The 19,996-nt window shown below is 43.8% G+C and overlaps 5 protein-coding genes across 7 annotated transcripts; 1 reads left to right on the top strand and 4 right to left on the bottom strand.

Annotated features, from left to right (window-relative positions):
- Positions 1-1,675: 1,675 nt before the first annotated feature.
- LOC120444637 (alpha-2-macroglobulin) lies at positions 1,676-9,061 on the bottom strand. 3 transcript variants are annotated; one of them, XM_039624447.2, is made up of 8 exons: positions 8,920-9,061; positions 8,004-8,073; positions 5,754-6,485; positions 5,268-5,694; positions 4,870-5,207; positions 4,251-4,804; positions 2,069-4,191; positions 1,676-1,993 (listed from the first exon to the last, which is right to left on the bottom strand). In XM_039624447.2, exons 2-8 carry the CDS (start codon positions 8,024-8,026, stop codon positions 1,754-1,756), a joined length of 4,437 nt encoding a protein of 1,478 aa, XP_039480381.1. In that variant the 5' UTR covers positions 8,027-8,073; positions 8,920-9,061; the 3' UTR covers positions 1,676-1,753. The 3 variants fall into 3 exon arrangements, with proteins under 3 accessions (XP_039480381.1, XP_039480379.1, XP_039480380.1); XM_039624445.1 differs by lacking the exon at positions 8,920-9,061 and having other exon boundaries at positions 8,004-8,226; XM_039624446.1 differs by lacking the exon at positions 8,920-9,061 and having other exon boundaries at positions 2,069-4,188; positions 8,004-8,226.
- A 1,368-nt stretch (positions 9,062-10,429) lies between these two features.
- Positions 10,430-11,893, top strand: LOC120445323. Its single transcript, XM_039625645.2, has 3 exons — positions 10,430-10,869; positions 11,121-11,343; positions 11,407-11,893. Exons 1-3 carry the CDS (start codon positions 10,705-10,707, stop codon positions 11,736-11,738), a joined length of 720 nt encoding a protein of 239 aa, XP_039481579.1. The 5' UTR covers positions 10,430-10,704; the 3' UTR covers positions 11,739-11,893.
- A 65-nt stretch (positions 11,894-11,958) lies between these two features.
- Positions 11,959-15,047, bottom strand: LOC120445322 (protein ref(2)P). Its single transcript, XM_039625643.2, has 3 exons — positions 14,543-15,047; positions 12,416-13,915; positions 11,959-12,361 (listed from the first exon to the last, which is right to left on the bottom strand). The coding sequence occupies exons 1-3, from the start codon at positions 14,712-14,714 to the stop codon at positions 12,216-12,218; spliced, it is 1,818 nt and encodes a 605-aa protein (XP_039481577.1). The 5' UTR covers positions 14,715-15,047; the 3' UTR covers positions 11,959-12,215.
- Positions 15,048-15,345: 298 nt separating this feature from the next.
- Positions 15,346-16,818, bottom strand: LOC120445827. Its single transcript, XM_039626447.1, has 3 exons — positions 16,383-16,818; positions 16,150-16,327; positions 15,346-16,086 (listed from the first exon to the last, which is right to left on the bottom strand). The coding sequence occupies exons 1-3, from the start codon at positions 16,681-16,683 to the stop codon at positions 16,032-16,034; spliced, it is 534 nt and encodes a 177-aa protein (XP_039482381.1). The 5' UTR covers positions 16,684-16,818; the 3' UTR covers positions 15,346-16,031.
- Positions 16,819-17,642: 824 nt separating this feature from the next.
- On the bottom strand, positions 17,643-19,126 carry LOC120446646. Its single transcript, XM_039627717.1, has one exon. The coding sequence runs from the start codon at positions 18,882-18,884 to the stop codon at positions 17,751-17,753; it is 1,134 nt and encodes a 377-aa protein (XP_039483651.1). The 5' UTR covers positions 18,885-19,126; the 3' UTR covers positions 17,643-17,750.
- Between the last annotated feature and the right edge of the window lie 870 nt (positions 19,127-19,996).

Genomic DNA, 19,996 nt, shown 5'->3' with positions numbered 1-19,996 from the left:
CTGCAAAGAGCAGGGATTTCTTAGGCGTGTCTTCTGCCGCGTAGTCTACACAAAAGTCAAATTCCAGATTGGCCGTCGACCTTTTCTGCAGAACAGTCACTTGAATCTTGAAACTGGGTTTCGAGTGCTGTTTAAGAACATTATACTGATAGCTTATCTGAATGAAATCTCCTCGTGCCCTTAGCATGGAACTCCAGGGACCTAGTTCCCTGGGGAAAGTGAACCGTCTGCAACAATGGCATAATGTTCGATATGGATATGACTGAGTTCTTATTAAGTTTGCCCGGGATTGAAGATACCTCCGATACCTCCCAAGTTATTTCTCTCACCAAATAAACATCGGGTGGCTCTGATTTCTGATTCTGGCATATCCGATTTGACCAGATTTGACCTTCATCCTGGCAGGCAATCAATTTAAGTTAGTAGGAATCGGTTGGTTGCTATCGAAATCTGGTTATATGGCTTTACTACCTCTTTAAGGTCGTTTGCTGTGGGGAGATGCACGTTTTGGGATTCAGAATAGGAATCTGTTGCCATACCGATTCTCAGCGTAACTGGTTCTTTGATGTAGTGAACGGCTACAGTTACTTTGTTGTCCCAATTGACCTTTATGGCACTATTAGCAACAATTTTAAATGGTTTGCGAGATAATTAAGAATATATATACATATATATTAGGAATAGCTAATTGTGATTGTCAATGCACAAGCAAGGAATAAGCTACTGAATTGTGTCATTTTAACTTCCCGCTGTGCTAAATTATTATTTACTTGTTATTAGCTAGACGCACTATTCTATCTTCTTACCCTTGAGCATTTCTGTAAAATCGAAAGAGAAGATCATATAAACGCAACAAGTTCATCTAGGAAATCCGTTTTGATTTCCTACAAAATCAAAATGGCACCTTTCAATGAATGTAGAAAGAAACCAATGTCACTGTTCAAAAGTAATTTATTTACCACGGTATGCTACCAGTCTTTCCTGTTCTTCTGCTTATGCAACTCATGGTTTCTTTTGAGATAATAATCTCACCTATCTCGATGTTGTAACTCCGATACCACCCCAAATGACTTAATTTACATTTAAGAAAGAGGATCTCCTCCATCTAAGGTTAAGTGTTAGTAAGATTTAAGTGAGTGAACAAGTACTGAACTCTTATTTTAGATTGAGAGAGTCTGTTTATCAAATAAACACTATTGAATATGTCTACACGATGCTCGTAATTAAATGTCCTCTTACAAATCAAAAATATTTTTCATACATATAGGGCCCCTACCCAGAAGTTACTTCCGTTTCAATATATTATATCATTGTAGAAAATGTATTCTACAGTTTTAGTAACCATAAACTTTTGCAACTCATACGGTCGTCATACTACCCCAGCTTTGGTTTGGTTTGGCCTAGCTAATGGATAGCCTTTTTGCCTGTGCTTAGATTTAGACGCAGTTGGCTAAGTGAATTGTGTCTCTGGGTTGATGGTAAGTTCTGACTTTTCTTTCTCCTTCCTGTTTTAATGTTTTTTATTTACTAGTCAAAGACAATCAATTGGTTTGGTTATAGTGCTTTCAAACTGTTTCTAAGATAAGATGTGGATGCCGGAGGCCTTAGCACACTCTCTGATGCGCTTCGTAACTACCTTACAACCCTTATTTTACCCAAAGTAGTAAAAGAGACATTTCGTTTATACATTATAATCACAATTTTATTTGAAGTAAAGATAGAAAGTATTATTGGTTTGTTTGGTTTGGATACTCTAGCACTTGCTCTTGCACTCGTCATCCTCGCAAATGTCGCAAAGTTTCGACTCAATGGAGTAGTATTCGGTGGCCTTCTTGTTTGTGTCATAGTAATCGTAGAGGACCACCGAAGATGGCTTCTGGTTGGCCACCGCATGGGTTCTGTAGGCCTCAATGGGAATGCATTTGTTTTCGTTCTTGGCCAGATTCTCGAAGTATATAACTACCACGGAATCACCGTTTTTGGTTTCCACCAACTGTAAGAGGATTATTTATAGATGATTTTTGATGAAGTGAAATATTGTAGAGTTGTTAAGGAGCCTGAAACTTACCCGCACACGTTCGATGTTTCGGATGTCATTAAAGCTATCTGCATCAGCAGTATAACCAGATGGCAGGGATACCTCCAGGATTGCCATGTTGGATTCCTTGGACTTGCCCTCCTCTACGTAGTCCACGCAAACGCTTAGTTCCAGTTTGGCTGGCGACGATTCCGGCAACACGGTGGTCTGAACCTTGAAGCTAGGCTTCGGCTCCTTCTCCACCACGTTGTATTGGTAGCTTATCTGGACCATAGCAGCTCCAGTGCCCTTGGCCTTAAACTCAAGCGACTTGGTGCCCTGTGGGAACTCAACAGTCTGGAGCAGCAGGTCGTTTTCCTCCGATGTGGTGAGCTTCTCGGACTTTTCACGCTTCCCCTTGTTGGAAACGGTCACCTCCCATTTGGCCGCCTCGTAGCCCGACTTCTCAGCAAACTTAATGAGGGCGGTGAGGCCCACAACCGTATCCTGGGTGGAGGCAAATCCTCCGAAGCTATTTCGTTGGGCGATCAACCAGCGCACGGTGTTCAGAACAGTGTCCGCTGTCTCCTGGTCAGATTCCAGAAGGGAGAGCAGTGCATATGATGTGATCTCCACGTCCTGACTCCAAACCCAACACCACCAGCGTCCGCAGTTTTTGGAGGCACGTAGCTTATCCAGATCCTCAGTCCACCATGTGCGATCGTCCTCCTGTTTGGCCAGAGACTTAAGACTGGCCACCAGCTTGGCAGCTTCCGGCGCCTTAGCCTTTTGCAGGGCATAAATGGCAATAGATTTTGGCAAAAGCTCTGTAGACCCAGCGGTGTTAGCGCTCAGGTAGGCTACTGCCTTGTCAATAGCAGCCTGGTTCGGTTTCTCCACCTCCAGCATGGCAAGCAAGGAATTTGCGGTCAAGGTCAATAGAGATCGCTGGGAGCCATAGAAATACTCTCCATGTTCCGTGAAGCTTCCATTTTCTGCCTGGCGAGTTAGTAGAAAGTCGTAGCCCTTGGCCAAGAACTGCTCATCCAAGTCAATTATATCCTTGATCTTGCTAAACGATCGCAGGACATAGGCGGTCAGCCAGGTGGAACCATTGCGCACCGGATCCTCTAACCTCCACTTGGTGGGCCCAAAGGAACTGAAGCTGCCGTCGTCGTGGCGATAGTGCAACATGTTCTGGTAGCCTTCCTGCAGATTTCTCTTGATGCGAGTGTCCAAGGCAGGTGTAAGTTTCTTGATGCTCTTCAGGTAATCTCTCACCAGATAGTTGGGCACCAATTTGGACATGGTCTGTTCGCCACAACCGCTGGGCAATCGCAAAAGGTTCTCAAGGTTCTTGACCACTGGTCCCAAGAGATCGCCCACCAATCCGAATTCCACATGCTCGGAATCGGGAACCACATCTTCCGGCACTTCCAGCTTGAAGGTGTTATTAAACTCACCGGTATCTTTAAGGTTGATAAAGAATGCCCTGTTCTGGTACTGGGTAATACCTTCGGGGATTACCTTTAGCGGCTTGTGTATAGCATCTCCGGCCAGTGGTGAGATAGCCTTGAATTTAAGCAAAATATTTCCAATGACCTTGGGTCGGATCAAAAATGAGGCTCCAGCCGCTTCGTTGGCGCCGACTCTTATGTTCTGCGTACGCTTCTGGTCACCAATCACCTCATTCGAGGCATCCACAAAGTCGTATTCTTGATCCTCGTTGTCCAGGGTCAGTTCCACGTCCAGTGTCTTTGGCAGATAGTTGAACACCAGAGCCGGTACATTGATCACCTCACCTCGCTTCACAGAGTAGGGCAATCGTACGGAGACAAAGAACGGCTGGAAGGTCTTGATGTGTGTCTGATCATTGGTGACACCCAATCCCTTCTGCGGATGCAGTGAAAAACCAGTGACCACCCAGTTGGTGATCGTGTCGGGTATGGTCTTCACCCACTTGAATACCTCCTCCTCAGTGCTCTCGATATCGGCAAAGATCCAGGTCTCTGCAAAATTCTTTCGCACTACAGGGGCTGCAGATGCACTATCGGCGGAGAATCCCTCGGCTTGAGGTGCTGCAGCACCAAGGGCGGCGGTCGTGGATTGAAATACCGGACTGTCATTTGCCACTGCTGTCTTCCTTACGGCGAAAGCGTTTCCACCGAATCCTTCTGTAGCTTTTAACATTTGCAATTAATGTTCATTATTATTATGGTAGAGAAATACGTACGTGTATGGTAGACGGGAGCGGTGCGATTATAGAAGAAATGGGCATTTGTCATCGTCACGACTCCAGACCGTTCTCCGGGGTAGTAGGAGTATCCACCCTGCCAGGGAGTGGAGGTGTCATAGCCATTTAGACGCCAGTTGAAAGATTCCTTGTTCAAATCGTTGTTGCTGCCCAGCAGGAGGACACTCTGATCGACGGCCAACAAACCAACGAACGACTTTGCCGGCGTCTTGATCTCAAGTGCAACGTCGGCACCTGGTTTCACTTCCTCGGGAGCCTTGATTTCGATTTGGTTCTGCAGTTCCACCTCCACACTGAACGTGTCCTCGGCATATCGGAACTCTCCAGTCTCATCCACGTAGTAGAAGTACACCCGACCATTGGGTGCAGTGAGGAAAGAAGGCTTTATGGTGACGTTGACGATCTTTTGGGGTTCCGCGAGATCCACACGCTTCGTTTCCAATATGTTTCCACGTCCCACAATGTTGTACACAAAGTAATTGAGCGGGCGACTTGAGTTGAGGGTTACTTGATACTCCTGGCCGATCTTAAGACTGCAATACAGGTATTATTAATGGTTAGTAAAAACCATGGAACGCTTACTCAACCGTGAACTTACTTCCAGACATCCTTGGGCCTCTGAACTTCGGCCCTGAACCACTCCTTTTCCTCTTCAGTGGTGGGATTCTCAATCTTTTTTGGTTCCCTATAGGGATAGGTGGTGTACAGCTCTCGTGTTTCATCGACAAACTCTAACTCAATGCTATAGTAACGAGTAAAGTTGGCGATATCCGGCAAATCGGGAAGAACCACCTTGAACGGCGCCACACTGGACTTATTCAAATGGCTCTCAAACACGAACGTTTTCTTCTCAATCTTGGGCAATTCCGGTTCTTGACGATCAACTCCAAAGTTATAGAAACCATAATTGCGACGAATTCCTTCAGTGAACTTGGCCTAAAGTTAATATGAATTAAGGGTCGAAATGGAATAAAATCTCTAAGATTTCTAACCCACCTTCACAACAGATTTGGAATCTGTAATAAGTGTACCGTCGACATATGTAATCTTAAAGTTAAGTTCGTGTTCCTTGTCGGGTTTGAAGGAGAAGCAGGTGGAGTAGTCAGTGCAGGACATCTCATACCGATAGGGATACAGCTGCACACCGCCTGTTTCATTAAGCTTCACGCCGGTGAAGTCTTCCTCCACGGTGGCCGTAATCTGGGCATACGAAGACGAGGTCTTGTGCGGCAGATAACTGGCGAAGTCCTTGAGATCCATGGTCAACTTCGCCTTGCCACCGACCATGTCAGCGGTTCCAACAACAGAATGTCCGGGGTGTTCTGTTTGCACAGTCTTGCCATCCACATTCTGCCAACTGCTCGACGAATCCAGATGGACATTGACAAGAACTTTACCATTCACTGGTTTACCATAGGTATAGCTGGGGGTTACCACTGATATTAGAACGTACTAAAACATCAAACTTCAGGAAATACTTACTTGGCCTTCAGGACGACATTGAACTCGCCATCTCGCACTGAAACCTGCTGCGTGGCATCCATTTTGACGGAATACTTGGGTAGCACGTACTTCTCCACCTCGAAGTTAACCCGCTCATCCGACCGACGCCAGCTGTGACCAAATCCTCCAAACGGTCTCCGACCACCAAAGTAAATGCCTCCGTCTGACTGCTGCTCTCCGTTCTGAACCAGAAGGGACCAGGAGCCCAATGTGGCGAACTCGGAGAGCTCGAATTTGCCAGTGTAGACGCCACCGGTGGTTTTAATGTGTTTCTCCTGTTTGATGCGATTCCTCTTGGAGTCCTCAAACCAAACCACCACTTCATCCTCGGCGGTTTCCGGCAGCAGGTTCTCGTTCAGGAAGATCACTCGATAGTTGATGGTATCACCGGGCTTGTACTTTCCCTTGTCGGTCTGGATTTTAATGTATGGCTTGAAGTTTTCCCAGTTCAACTTGGTGGAGTTCTTGAACTCCAGTCCCTTGACGCCCTCCGCCGTCAGATTATATTCACCAGACTCCAACGGAGGCAGTTTGAAGGTGATCTGTTTGAACTCATCGGCAGTGGCTAATTCCACGGTTTCGGTTTTATTGTAGGAGGGTCCAGTGATGCCCACTTTAAGGGTGACGGGCTCCTTGGTCTGATGGACAGCCACGGCCACATTGTAGTCACGGTGGGAGTGTATGGTTCCGGGACCCACAATGGTGTACATACTAATATCGAAGAAGACGTCAAATTATTATTTTCTTAAAAAGAAAAACCCCGATCCGTTTGAAAATGTAAATTTTTTTTATAAATTATTCGTATTTTTTGGTGCGTATTGCATTTATTTGTAGTAGCTATTAATATGAAAAACATAATTTCCTGACCCAGCCCTAAGTATTTAAAAATAGAATTATTTTGTCTAATCTGTAGGAATGCACAAAAATCTTAAACGGCACCATTAACCTCGTATTGATAATGAATCCAATCTTTAAAAGGCAATCCGAGTTTCTGTTAAAGTTTGTGAGTAATGGCTTTTTGATCTGTTACAGTAAATATTAAAATATATACATATATATACCGGATAATGTTCCGGGAACCTGATCTTCTACTGAAAAGTGTGAAACCGGCTCAGAGATTACATAATTCCAGCTTTTTACGATAAGCCTGTTTTCTTGCACTTACAGCCCTCGTACACGTACACCAAAATTGTTAGCGTGAACATCATTATCTTCTTTTGCATAGCTTTGTTCCAGGCGTTTATGTTATAATTCAATCTTCTGACATTTTAAAGTGTATTCACTGACATTTATATTCGTTTGTAGTTAATAATAATTACCGCGAACGTAAATATATACAGATATATGTTAAGATCGTGTGACAGATTCATCAACGGAACCATTAAGCCAAAGTATTTGACGTGTTCCTCTTGTTTGAGTAAAAAATTAAAAAATCCATATTCAAAATGGGTTGCAGTGAAACTCAATTAGCATCACAAGTTCAGCCCAGCCCAGTTCAGATCAACAAGGTGAGAATAAAGTGGCGATGGCACCTTCAACTCAAAGTTTAATAAAAAACATTATTTCAAGAGAAACTAAGCTCTGTACAGTAGTATCCCTAATTCCACGCTTTCGGTGCTCATCGTCACCACGCGGACGGGCAAACACATTGAAATTGAAATCAAAGGTGTGATAAGGAACGATGTTTGTCAATTGTTATTTGAAATATGTAGAGCAAATAGAGCAGGCATTTTATTAAACAGTAAAGATTCTCCTATAAAACCAAGGGCAAACCAGATGAAATAAACAATTAAGTTAATAAGTGATTCTGCGTATTCAAAACAACTTAATTACCTTGATGTTCATTAAAAGCCGTCCTATCTGTCTATATGCATACTTAATTAATTGAAGTATTCACCGACAACCACACAATGGCTGTGAAAATAATAGTGGTAATAAGCATTAAACATATGTATATAATATGGGTTGGATCTTAGTAAATGTTCGAGTGAGACGGAATGCCAACCACTAGCATATTAGAAAAACGGTTAAGCATTTTGGCCATCAATTTTTATTCAAATTATCGACCGTTATTTCCATCTTCGCAAATAAAACTGGGGTATAAAGCACTCTGGGTTTGATATATTCACCTATATTTTCGCTATTCGCAAGCCCGATTCTTCTAATACGCTGGCCGTAGCTGTGTATTTCGAACGATTTGATCATATAGTGAGAGGAATATTGACTTACCCTTCTGCTTTTACCGGTTCCATCGCCTGCAGCAGGGCCAAAATCCCACAAGCCGTGACAGCAAAAGCGTCTGCGCGACGCATTTCGATTACGTTGGTGGTCAAAGGAAGGAAAATAAAAGCACAGATATTATAAGGCTATAATGCGGGATCGATTCTTGCGGAAATTTGGTAAGCGCGACTATGACCGCCTGGGCTCAGAGCCGAGCTGGGACTGGTTCGGTTCGATGCCCCACGGATTTGTTATAACACCGAGCGACTCTAAAATCCCAAGCGCGGCAGACGAAGCCGAGTTCCAATGAGGCGAGCGAAGTCGTAAAAACAAACTGATAAAAATTATAAGTAAATAAAACTGGCAGTGTATGTACATATATATGTACATATGTATGTACACTCGCTTATGTGCCCACTGAAATCGATGACGGACGGGAGTTGGGCAAACAAAACCCAAACAATAACATAACACTGGCCATAAAAAACGCCGGCACTTGAATATTCATTCGTGAGTATTCACTTGGACCAGTTTCAGCTGGAATATCATTCATAATACAATTGCAAAAAGGATTTATAGGGATTTACTGCTAAAAACTTGCAAAAATTAATCTTTCGAATTTCATCATATTTAAAAATGAATATACATATAAATCGATATAAAGGAAATCAGGGCGAACAAATATACGTGTTTGTATAGAACAGCAGAAAGTTGGTATTGCCCGTGGGCGGAGTGATTTCCCATGGGTGATATTTTAGGTATTTGTCACAGAACTATGGTCATGCAATGGTCAAATTATAACAACTTTTGTATATTTCGTGTGGGGTTTTTCGATAATTAACACTTTAATTGTCACCAATAACTGCCGCTTCGTGTTTCCGCAATAATTTAAGATATAGATTTTCCGTACAAATGATTTACGTACATAAGCTGGTTTTTGGAAAACCCCAATTGATTTATTTGGGAAGATCTCGCGTAAAGTCCCAATCCCTGAATTGAATACAAATATTTATATTTTTCGTGTGTCAAATGACGTGTCGGGCAATATTATTTGGACTTGTTGATTTGCTGTGCTTCTGCATCGGAATAAAGAGCCCAACTGACTAGGCGTTATATATAGCGAAAACTCTCTTCTCCTCTCTGAGTCAGCTGTTGTTGTTTTGGGACGTTTCCTCAGTGGGGCATTCATAAATATGTATTTGTGGCTCTCTTGATTTGCCGAATAATGACGTCACTTGCCTATATTTCGCACTGTCTTGCAAATACAACGGGTAGTGATGAGTAATGCCCGAGAAGTATATATGTATGTACATGTATTTAATTGCGTTTCTTTTGGTGATTCCCCGTTCGGTTTTCTTTCGTGCGACTTAGTACGGTGTAATCCATGAGTGTTGTATTGAATACCCCGTAATCACATTAAAATTGGATAGGAAAGGTTCATGCACAGATATTTTCCACTGACAAGTAGTCCAATAGTATACTGCAAAATACGCCTGTAAAAAATATCTGAAGACTGAAAAGAGAAAAATATTTTTCAATAAAAAAACGGGTTTTCAAAGCTATTGTAAAGCTGATATACTTAGGCAAGAATATTTGAATCTTTAACCATTTCCTGAACTGTATTGTATGCATTATAGAATTGAAACTATGCAAAGCTCAACAAAATGTTTGAATTGTTTTAAATTACTAGTCGGTATTGTTTGAGTTTGGAGGGTAGAAAGACTTTGGGAATCTAAGTTTTAGATAATAATGTATACATATGCGACTATGTACATCTCTTGCGGTTAATCAGTTATTAATTAAAAATGTAAATAACTGCTAACAAATGTACATACAAGGTTTTTATTTTTATGAAGTCAATTAAAAAGACTAAGATAACGCAAATGTATACACAACGTAGAACTACTCAAACTTACATACTCTTTTTCATCAAATCTTCATGTATTTAACCCTTCCATTTTTTTTGTTACAAAGGCGCTGTAGCGAAGTGTTATTGTGTTTTATTCTCGATTACGTTGCTAGCTTTTTATCTCTCTATTTGATTCTGTTGTTGCTGTTTATTCATCGCGCATTTGCTTTTGTTAGCAATTTCACAACAACGATCATGATAGACAACTATTTAGGGTGGACTTAAGCAATAGCTTTAATACATTTCCGTGTATGTGTGTTTATTTATATAACATTAAGTAAGTTATTTTAATACTCAGTTAGTTAATTAGTAAATTCTAACTCCCTTGACTCTGCTTTTGGGAATCACTCATGGTGAATAACATGATTAACTCCGGTCAATTATCCAATCCGGTTTTAGATTGCTCCAAAAATACCGATAATCGCGTTTCGTCCAGCTGGAGAGCAATGCCAATCGCGACCACCTGTTGCCGCTGCCGCCTTTCCCGCCCCAAGGTGAAAACACGTGAATCAGCTGAGTCACTTTTAGCAAACGCCGCGCTCCACTGGCTCTGAAAGTGTGATTTTTCGGATCACGCCGACGGAATCGAAATTCTCCGGCGAGAGCGACTCGAGAGCTTTCGATGGCGATGGCTTTTTCCAACGGATCCACGTTGTGAGAGCCTCAAAAGCGTTCTAACAACCGCCACGATCGGTCGCGATCTTCGGTTTGTAGTGGCCAACTGCTTGGCTTATCGGTTCTACGTGCGAATCTCACGTAGCAGATAAGGGATTTTCCCACAACTAAAGCGTCCTCAGCATAATGACATCCGCCGAATTACATGGTTCCTATGGAGGCCTCTACTTTGGCTTCTGCACACTGATCTCGCATGTGCTTCTGGCGGGGATCACAGCAGCCATTGTTTACAAGTGCCTGGTGCTCAAACTCGTGCACACCGCCGGACACGCCTTCTACTGCACGATCGCCGTGAGTACTGTGATTTGTCTCACAGATATTAAACTATTTCAAAGATTTATATGAAAAAGAGAAAGTTTGAGGTCTCGGTGATCAAGTAATCGAATGGCTTCATGTTTAAAAGGTTTCAAAGAAAGGATATTACTGCATTAAAAATGGAGTAAGCCTTCTATATCCGGAAGACCTAAAACTTGTTTGCTATCTTCTTATAGTTCTACCCATCTTAAATCATGTTTATCTATGTATCTTCAATTTCTTCATAGTTTGTCTTTTTCATGGGTGAGGCACTGTTGGTTCGAAACAGCACATATCTGGAGTCCTCTTTGGGGCCTTTGAACCTCAACCGCCTGCACGCCATCCTGGGGATTTTGGCGTTTCTGGTCGGAGTCGGCGGAATCGGAATCAAGACATGGCAGAAGCTGGAGCGCAAACGGGAAGATCCCAATGCCACTGTTCGCCACTTTAAGAGCAACCATGCTTTTTACGGTGGGTTCGTCTGTTTTTTCCCCAAATATAATGATAATTTATGCCTCCATCTTTCCCCATCAGGTATAATCGGCTGTGCTCTTCTGCTGGGTAGCGTTTTGAGCGGTCTTCCGCTGTATTTCATCAACGGTGGCTTTGCCTTAAAAATGCTTCATCGATTTTTCGGATTGGTCGGATTCCTCGCTCTAATGGTATCTCAAATGTTCGGATATAACACGGGATTCGGCAGGCGACAATGGAAGGCACACCACCAAAAACTGTTCAAATTTTTTACATTTATTGCCACCATTACGACAGCAAATTACGAGTTTCGACGATTTGTACGAGATGTTGCTGGTTTGGCGACTAATTATTTCATTACCCCAGATGCAGCAGAAGCTAGAGAAGATCTTTGAGGCTCTTTCAACAACCGAGTTTTATCACAGTGGTTCCGAATCCAATTCCGAAACACAGTATTGTGGATTTTCGTATCACTCAAAAATAATTCAAGTGCGATGCAGATCAGAGCTCTGAAGTTTGTCAATAAAAAGTACACAACTGAATTATACTATACGTATAAACATATCGTATCTGAGAAGGTTTATTTTGTCTGTCATATTAAGTAAAAAACTGACATTTTAAATCATTTTCACTTTGTGCCTTTATTGTAATTTCACACACATTTATATATACGATAACATTTTGTTGATTATTTAAAACATAATATAAATACATTTTCACATTTTTTGTTTTTGGTTACGAGATTAATCTAGCACCACAGAAAACACTAATCTACGTAGTAAACTGATAAGATAAAGTAAAATCCCTTTTTTCATTGGGTTCGATAGATATTGAAGACACATAACAGATATATGGATATTGAATATGTATATTTAGTTGCGGTTCTGCGAGACATGCATTACGTCCAAGGCAGCTGGGATATTGCCCTGAACCGACTCCAGGAGCTGGGTGAGCCAGGCGCCCTCGTTGCTGAAACCCATGGCCATCATGGCATGGATTGATTGATTGATGCGGTCATCTGAATACGAGGGATATTTAATATAAAACGATAGGTATTCATTTTGTCACTTACCAGTGTGGTAGACGGGAACAGTGCGCTTTTCCTCGGGAGCTGCTGGAGAGGTGCCGACACTATTGGTGGCCACGGATGTGGTCGACGTCGATGTACTCACTGTGTCCACTTGAGCAGTCTGGGTATTGGCCGAAGCCTGCTCCACGCGAGCCTCCTCGTTTATATGCTGACGCAAAAGTTCGCCAAGCTGACCAAAATCACGCACCGGCTGCTGAGTAGCAGCTGTGGGGTTGGTAGTGTCCAGATTGATTAAGTTACTGTTGTTCGCGGAGTAAGCATTGTCAATGACCTGCCACTCTGGATCCAAGCTATCTGAACGGCGTCTATCGTGCTCTGTCTCGATGGTGTTTGTCGAAAGTGGTGCCGAATCAGTTGGCTTGGGAATCAGTGGCTCTGTCTCAAGGGGAGCATCAGAGATCGATCCAGAAATTGATGGAGTGGCCGACTGGTTAGCAGATGGGACATTCGACTGATTGGCCGATGGAGCAGCAGACGAAACAGCTGACTGGCTGGTTGAAGCTGCCGCCGACTGGGCACTAGATTGAACCTTCTCTTCTGGTTTCTTGTTCTCAGTACTGGGAGTCAATGAGGGTGGAGATGTTCCCGAATCACCCAAATCCGTGGGATCGATCATCTTGGCAAACATTTCGCTAAAATTGTTAAGAATTTCGATGCCAGCACGCATGTACTCGGGTGGCACAATCTGCGAAAGGTTATCCAGATTGATCACTGGAGTAGTTGGCTCAGTGGACCGCGGAGTCGTCACTGGATCATCGGTTGGGGGAACACTTTGATCAGTGTTTACCTTCTTTGGCTCAGTTGGTTTGGCCTCGGATCCAGTTGCCTTTTGAGCGGTAACAGTGGGCTCAGCTGTTGGAGCACTTGGTTCTTGTTCTGCAGCCTTCGGCTTCTGCGGTTCGGCTGGTGCCGTGGCCGTAGTTTCGTTTAGCGGCAAGTTGGTCATCATCTCGACAAACTGAGACAACACCCCGCCATGCCGACGAGCGTGACGTCGTTCACGACGACTATCCCTGGTTGATTCGCCAGCCGGAGATGCCTGGCTCGTCTCCTGAAACGGACAATGTCCCCTGGAGCGCCGACCACAGCGACGCCCCAATCCTGGACCTGAGAACCAGGCATCGACCAAACCGGGCCCATTGTTGGTCGGCATTCGCAGCATCAAATGTTCAGGATGCTTGTGGGCCGACTCGCATTTCTGGCAAAGATCATAGTTACTGCACTGCACGCACTTGTAGCGGAACCCAATCAAGGGAGCCAAGCCGCAGCCATCGCATTCAACGGAGTCGTGGATGGTGAAATTGCTCGGATCGTCGGCGGAAGGACCTTCAGCGTTGGCCGAAGAACCCTCTTGCTTGGTGGCCTTTGGCTCCTCTATGGGCTCCAGTGGAGCAACCTGAACGTGCATATTGCTCTCGCACTTGGCCAGGAAGATCTCATAGTCATTTTGGTTGACTATTTCGATTTCATCTTGATCAGAGTCTGCAAAAGTTCGAAAATACCGAAGAAAATAAAGTCAATTATGAGTCATTGCAGTTTTATTATCAATGTTGAATCACAGAGGGCTCAAACTGGTTATACCAGCAAAACCAATTTATCTATATAAGTATGTGAATATGTATATTTTATAACCCTTAAAATCGTTGTGCGTTAGAAGATTTATTTTCAAAATATATAATATGAAAAATCAGAAAGTTTGAAGATCAAACAAGTTTGTATTTTTAAATAGGCATTGTGCAATTTTTGGAGCAGTGCATCTATTATGTTGACCACGTCTGTACTGTAAAGCTCCATACAAATATTTATCAGCTGATGTGTCAACACATTTCTGCCATTGATAAGCATAGAACAATAACACTATCTGGGTGATTCCCTTCTTTTTGGGCGAATAAATAAATTGGGATACTTTTAAAATAGAAAAAGCTAGACTTAAATCTAAATGGACAGCACTGCTTTGCCGAATGCAGTTATATATGTAAACTAATGTACATACATACATATGTATGTTGCAATCTTTGGGACTCGATTGCAATTGTGTACCTGCAGTAAATAACTGTTTGTATGTACATTCATAGGAGTACACAGTTTTATTTTCATTATAAAACTCACCGATCCAGAAGGTCCTTACGTCGCATTTAGGCAACTGGCGTTCCTGGAAAAGATACAGCTCAATTTCGCGACGCAATATGGTGTAATTCTGGGAGGGCATCCTCAAGTATGCATTTATTTTCTTCTGGGGTCCGGCGACATGGTAGGTTATTTTCAACAACTTTTCCGGCATTTTCGCAATGTCTTCAATAGTTTCGGAAGATGTTTAAATATATATCGGTGCTGACGCGTTTATTCTCGTTTAACTTGTTGCAGCAAATTTATGTGACGGATTATTCTAATTTGGAGCTCTCGACTACTACGTCGTATTTGTTCGGGCAATCGATTGTGTATACAAGTGCAGCTGAGGCTGAGCAGGTTTATATACCATGCGAACTAGTTGCTCGAAGGTTCTTGAATAGCTGAGGCTCAAAATATTGCAAATCACGGTGCTACCGGCTGGGCCGCACTAGTTAATCTATTCCCAAAATTGTATTGTAATGCCAAAGCTGGTCTTCGGCAAAGTTTAATAATACTCTAGTTATCGATAATGTAAATATTTTTACGCCGCCTTCACTGGAGCTCTATCGATGTCACTACTTTTAGTAGCTTATACGTTCACCATTGCTTTACTTATAATACAGCCGGAGTATCGATATATTCACGAAAAACACTTTCACACATACATGAGTTTCTTATCGATATCCAAACCTGCAAAATGCTAAATTTAAAAACCGTTTTGTTTTTATTTCATGTACATATGTATATAAATTCTGGCAATCCAGATAAGAGCTAAATATCTAATTTCAACTAGAATTATCTTTTATTTTCCATATCTGAAAACAATCCTCTGCGTGGGGATTTTGCGAATCAAGTATGCTAGACGAAATGGGCGGCAACAAAACGGTCAATCTGGACAGGGATTTTTTCAAGGTGCGTCACTTTGTACTGATGTGCCCAACTGGAGACGTTGTGGTTGGATATTTATGTATATTCAGGGCATATATATTTTATATACATATGTATAAGCAATCCTTTAATGCGAAAACCGGCAACCTGTCGACTGATATCACGAATCTTCGCTGCATGGGGTTGGATTGGATTGGAGAACAATCTACAAACGCTTGTGTCAAGGACCAGAAAGGACTTTCCAAGTTTGATGGCCCAATTGTGGAAAACTATCCACCAACAAATGTAATCAAGAATCCTATTTCCGATCATTGTCCACCGTTCGAGGATTCTTCGTATACAAGTACGCAGGCCTAAAAAGCTTTGATTTGATTATATGTGGCCAGGAATCAACGGGTGGAATATCGATGTCTTTTTTGCGAAATTTTTAGGAATGGTTGCCTACTGAGTTGGGCTTTCATTATTTATATATTTTTAATAGAAATGTGATGAAAGTTACATATCTGTACAGTGGAGCCCCACCAATGAGATCAACGGAAATTTAAATTCAAAGAGTGGTTGTATTTCCGGTGTATTTTCCAAGAACTTAGAAATAATTTCTTTAGGCCTTTGAACTTTTGAGCATCTTAAGTAATTGGAGCAGTTGAGTTGGAGATCTGAACAGAAACCACCTATTAGTTAGTTGTGTACACAGAACAACATATTAGTGCTGTACTAACCGGCTGGCAGATTGTGAAGCTACAATTTGATGTTGTCTGCTCTCCAAATCAATTTGGGCTAACTCAGGAATCTTAGTAACGCCCTCTGTGGGTCCAGAATCTGTATCGGCCTCAGGATCCCTTTCGTACATTTGAGTTGACTCTGGATCTGGGGTCGATTGGCGCAACATCATGTCACCTAGGATGTAAGAAAGATTATGTCTGGAATTCTCTTATATTTCAGTAGTACTCACTCAAATAGGACTCCGCCATTGAGTAGAGCAAGCTGGAACTCAGTTGAGGCGCCAATCCGATGACGACCCCATCCACTTTGAACTGATAGTTCTCCGCTCCTTTTTGCCGTTGGTCGTACAGAATGTCCTCGCGCTGGAAACCATTCTCAGAATAGTCGTCGTACAAGACCTCCAGCAAGTCGCTGACCACGTTCCTCGAATTTGCCGTCCTAATCTTTCCGCCAACGGGTTGGGCCAGAATTCTTCCAAGTCCCACAAGCAGCAGGCCGAAGACAAACAGCCGGTTGGTGAACTTGCACATGATGTTACACAAGCGAAAAGACGCAGGACCGATGTGCTGCAATGGCGTGCGGTGAATGATTCCATGTTCTCGGCTGCAGTGAAGGCAAGCCCACCTGGACCAGAAGACCAAGAAAACCCGATTTCTGGACACAGTTCAATGGCCGCCTCCAATCAGCCCAAAGACTTCCGCATTGCCAGGGTGCTGTGGGAACCTTTTGCTCAGCGCATTTCTAATGCTTCCTAGCAGCCACGTACGAAGTCAGTACCATGTCAGACGAGCTATTTGTGGTCAATCCTGGTCAATTTGCCTTCAGTTCGAAAAAGAAAATCTTGAATTTTTACCCATCTTGCGCCAATTAAAATTAGTTTATTAACCCAATTTTTGGAATAATACCCAAGCAGTCCAAGAAATGATGTTTGTAAACAAAGTAAGTTAACCCAATAACCTCGATTTGAGCCAAGTCCAAGAAGAACTCCAAAATCTTTATGGCAGTTCTAATTGCCCCGCCTGCATTAGATACACCAAGATCTGTTGACTCTTCCAGTTATCTAGTCTGGGTGCAGCTCTGGGCGCAGGTTCAATGACTTGGCCACGGAAAGGGGCTGGCATCCACCTGCAAACTGGTTTTGCACATTAATCTTGCGCTCATCGCAAATTACGGAGCACCTGGCCTTTGGCTCTGGACGGTAATTGCCGTTTTGTGGCCCCAGGCTGTCAAGATTCTAGCCTCATCCTTCAGCGCATCATTATGATCGCACTCGAACCGTTAGATTTGGTAACCACTTCCGCTGTTGGAACACCTAGAAGGTGACTTACAATGTGAAGCTATCTATTAACAGAAAGTAATTAGCAATGTAATGATGCTTTCTATAAGTCTCAAGTTAATCGGTGTGCATCGCTGCACTTCCCAAAAATTTGCAAGCACATTACTATTCTTGGCTAGCTTCTTACTAACGACCAGTTTCATCTTAGTGTCGATTATGTTTTCGCATTTATTAATAAGACAATTTCGTCGGCTTAATTTTAGAGTGTGCAATGTATGAAACTAACATTTAGGCTGGCAGTCTGGCGTTCTCACTCCTCCCTCAATAGCCCTCGATCTGGCGACAGGCTCCGTAGCTATCACGCCGTTCTCCGCGGGCGCAACGCGCCAGTCCGTCCCGGAGGAGGGTTCGGGATTCGGCCAGATCGTCGTCGGCCAACAGGTCAAAGCTTACGATCTCCGGTTCCACCGCTTGTGCCCGAGTGGGCTCCTCGTCCAGTTGCCAGGAGCGAGATTGGTCCGAGAAATAGGTAGGGGCGTCGATCGGGGGGTAAAGGCCATTGGCTCCTCTGCCAAGATCACTGCGGTAAATTGGGGCACTAATAGAGCGCGGACTGGCAAAGTCACCGCCAGTCAGACGATTGGTATCCAAATAACTATCGCCTCTCAGGGAGCGGGAGCTGCGGAAGTACTGCGATCCGGGATGATTAAAGCTCTCGAGGAGATTCGATCCGGCACTGCTGCTGGCAGAAACGGGGGGCAGAGCTTGAATCAATTCCGATTCCGCCTCTAAGTGAAATGGCTTAATCAGCTGCGGCATGGGTATCTGTTGAGGAGGCAGTACGTCCACCTGCTGGCGCTGCAGGCGTTGAGCCTGCTCTGGATCGCTGGCTGAAATGTCCACGTGATAAGGGGTCCGACCCTCAATGAACTCCGGCAGAGGTGCCGCTGGCGAGGATTGGTGATGATTCCGTTGCTGCTGCATCTTCTGAAGCAGACTCTTCTGATAAAACGACTTTAGCGAGTTGCCCATCGCGGGATGTTTGCGCTTGGACGGTCCACTGCCCTTGGTGTTTCCGCGTCCCAGCAGTTCCAACAGGCTGATGCCCTCCTGCGGTCCAGGTGGGATCAGGAGGATCATGAAATTCTCCAGATCAGCGCGAATGTTGTACTGCCCCTCCTGGCGCTGATCGTACGTGACTGTGCGGCGACGCAGTGCATCCTCCTCTGCGCTGGGCGATTCTAGAGGAGGCTGCAGTAAAATGGGTTGGCCACTGGATCCGCTGGACTCCATAGCCTGGGCCGGAGCCATGGCCGGGAAGTGCTCCTCCTTGATGATCTGAGGCACGACAGGAGTAGGAGCTGGTGAGGTAGATGGCTCCGTTGTGGAGCTCAAGGGATTGGCTAGACCTGCTGCCAAAAGCAGGGGTAGAAGCGTGAAAGTCTTCCAGGCCATCTTTTCTTAGTTGATCTCAGATCTCAGTTCCTTGGGTAAGGTTGCTCCGCTCGGCGTTCTTGACTCGCGCGCTTCTGCCTCGCAACTGATTCCCAGTCCGATGGGAGAGTTCTCCATGTCGGCGCAGGCGCAACTTTCATATTCTGGCGCTGCCGTCGGCGCTGCACTAAACGAAATGTTGTAATTTTAAACTTTTTTATTTTCTTTTTATTTACGAATACTCTCCAATACTTTCCAATGGGAGAAGAAATATTTTCGAACGGCTGAAGGCAAACTAAATTTGCTTGTATGACTGCTTGAATGCTTACATTCCATAATTATTTCCAATTAATTAATTATTATATTTATGAAGTCGTGTAGTTATTTCCTACCCCATTTTCTTCATATATTTTTTCTTCGAGTGCAGCTCCTCTGCTACTGCGGCTTTCTTCTCTCTCTGCTCGATTCTCGTTCTGGTTTTGCTTTTATTTATGCCACTTACTTTCCGACCGTCTCTTTTTGTTCGGCCGTGCCCATTTCGACGGCGTGACTTGGTAGCCATCTCCTTCTCCGTCCACATCTCGGTTTATTGATATTGGCCAGCCGTTAGGCGGGGCGAGGAGGGCCTGTCCGCGAGGTTCCCACCGCCCGGCACAGTGGGGCCTGTAGCTGGTTTTCACGCCAATTAGCTAATGAGGAAGCGTTTTGTTACCCATTGACTGGGCTAACAGCCACATCACGTACGCATCCCCAGAACCCGTCACCTGAGCAAACGCTATCAATTTGATCATGAGGGTATTGAATAGATTTATGCCTTCGCCCAACATAGGTGCAGCACTATGTTTGTATGTACTTACAGGGGCGCCCCTAAAAATGATCCACACCCTCTGACCATTAGTACAAAAACCATCTAAAGGATCCTTACATTGATATTACAATCTTATATTGAACACTTCAACATATCAGTTTGTTGAACCTTGGTCAATCGTCGTCCGTATCCTTGAAGCTTACTCCTACTGGCACGGTAACATACATATATATTGACAAGTAAAACAAATTCCCCTACCTAAATGTTTTTGTAGCATTTAATCTGATTTGGAACTTTCAGCTGTCATCACGGCCTACAAATGTAT

This window comes from Drosophila santomea, chromosome 2R (genome assembly GCF_016746245.2).
Source record: "Drosophila santomea strain STO CAGO 1482 chromosome 2R, Prin_Dsan_1.1, whole genome shotgun sequence".
NCBI classification, from domain to species: Eukaryota; Metazoa; Arthropoda; class Insecta; order Diptera; family Drosophilidae; genus Drosophila; species Drosophila santomea.
This window is presented reverse-complemented; position numbering and strand designations above follow the sequence as displayed.

Bases quoted from the DNA above. Each gene is read 5' to 3' on its own strand.
- LOC120444637 (XM_039624445.1), bottom strand. From the start codon at position 8,086: ATGCGTCGCGCAGACGCTTTTGCTGTCACGGCTTGTGGGATTTTGGCC. The intron at 5,695-5,753 runs GTAAGTATTTCC...GGTAACCCCCAG, and splicing joins AATGTCGTCCTGAAGGCCAA to CTATACCTATGGTAAACCAG. The intron at 4,192-4,250 runs GTACGTATTTCT...TAAAAGCTACAG, and splicing joins CGCTCCCGTCTACCATACAC to AAGGATTCGGTGGAAACGCT.
- LOC120445322 (XM_039625643.2), bottom strand. From the start codon at position 14,714: ATGCCGGAAAAGTTGTTGAAAATAACCTACCATGTCGCCGGACCCCAG. The intron at 13,916-14,542 runs GTGAGTTTTATA...GAACTTTTGCAG, and splicing joins CGTAAGGACCTTCTGGATCG to ACTCTGATCAAGATGAAATC. The intron at 12,362-12,415 runs GTAAGTGACAAA...CCTCGTATTCAG, and splicing joins TGTTCCCGTCTACCACACTG to ATGACCGCATCAATCAATCA.
- LOC120445827 (XM_039626447.1), bottom strand. From the start codon at position 16,683: ATGTGCAAGTTCACCAACCGGCTGTTTGTCTTCGGCCTGCTGCTTGTG. The intron at 16,328-16,382 runs GTGAGTACTACT...CTTACATCCTAG, and splicing joins AATGGCGGAGTCCTATTTGA to GTGACATGATGTTGCGCCAA. The intron at 16,087-16,149 runs GTTAGTACAGCA...GTTTCTGTTCAG, and splicing joins GCTTCACAATCTGCCAGCCG to ATCTCCAACTCAACTGCTCC.
- LOC120445323 (XM_039625645.2), top strand. From the start codon at position 10,705: ATGACATCCGCCGAATTACATGGTTCCTATGGAGGCCTCTACTTTGGC. The intron at 10,870-11,120 runs GTGAGTACTGTG...ATTTCTTCATAG, and splicing joins CCTTCTACTGCACGATCGCC to TTTGTCTTTTTCATGGGTGA. The intron at 11,344-11,406 runs GTGGGTTCGTCT...TTTCCCCATCAG, and splicing joins GAGCAACCATGCTTTTTACG to GTATAATCGGCTGTGCTCTT.
- LOC120446646 (XM_039627717.1), bottom strand. From the start codon at position 18,884: ATGGCCTGGAAGACTTTCACGCTTCTACCCCTGCTTTTGGCAGCAGGT.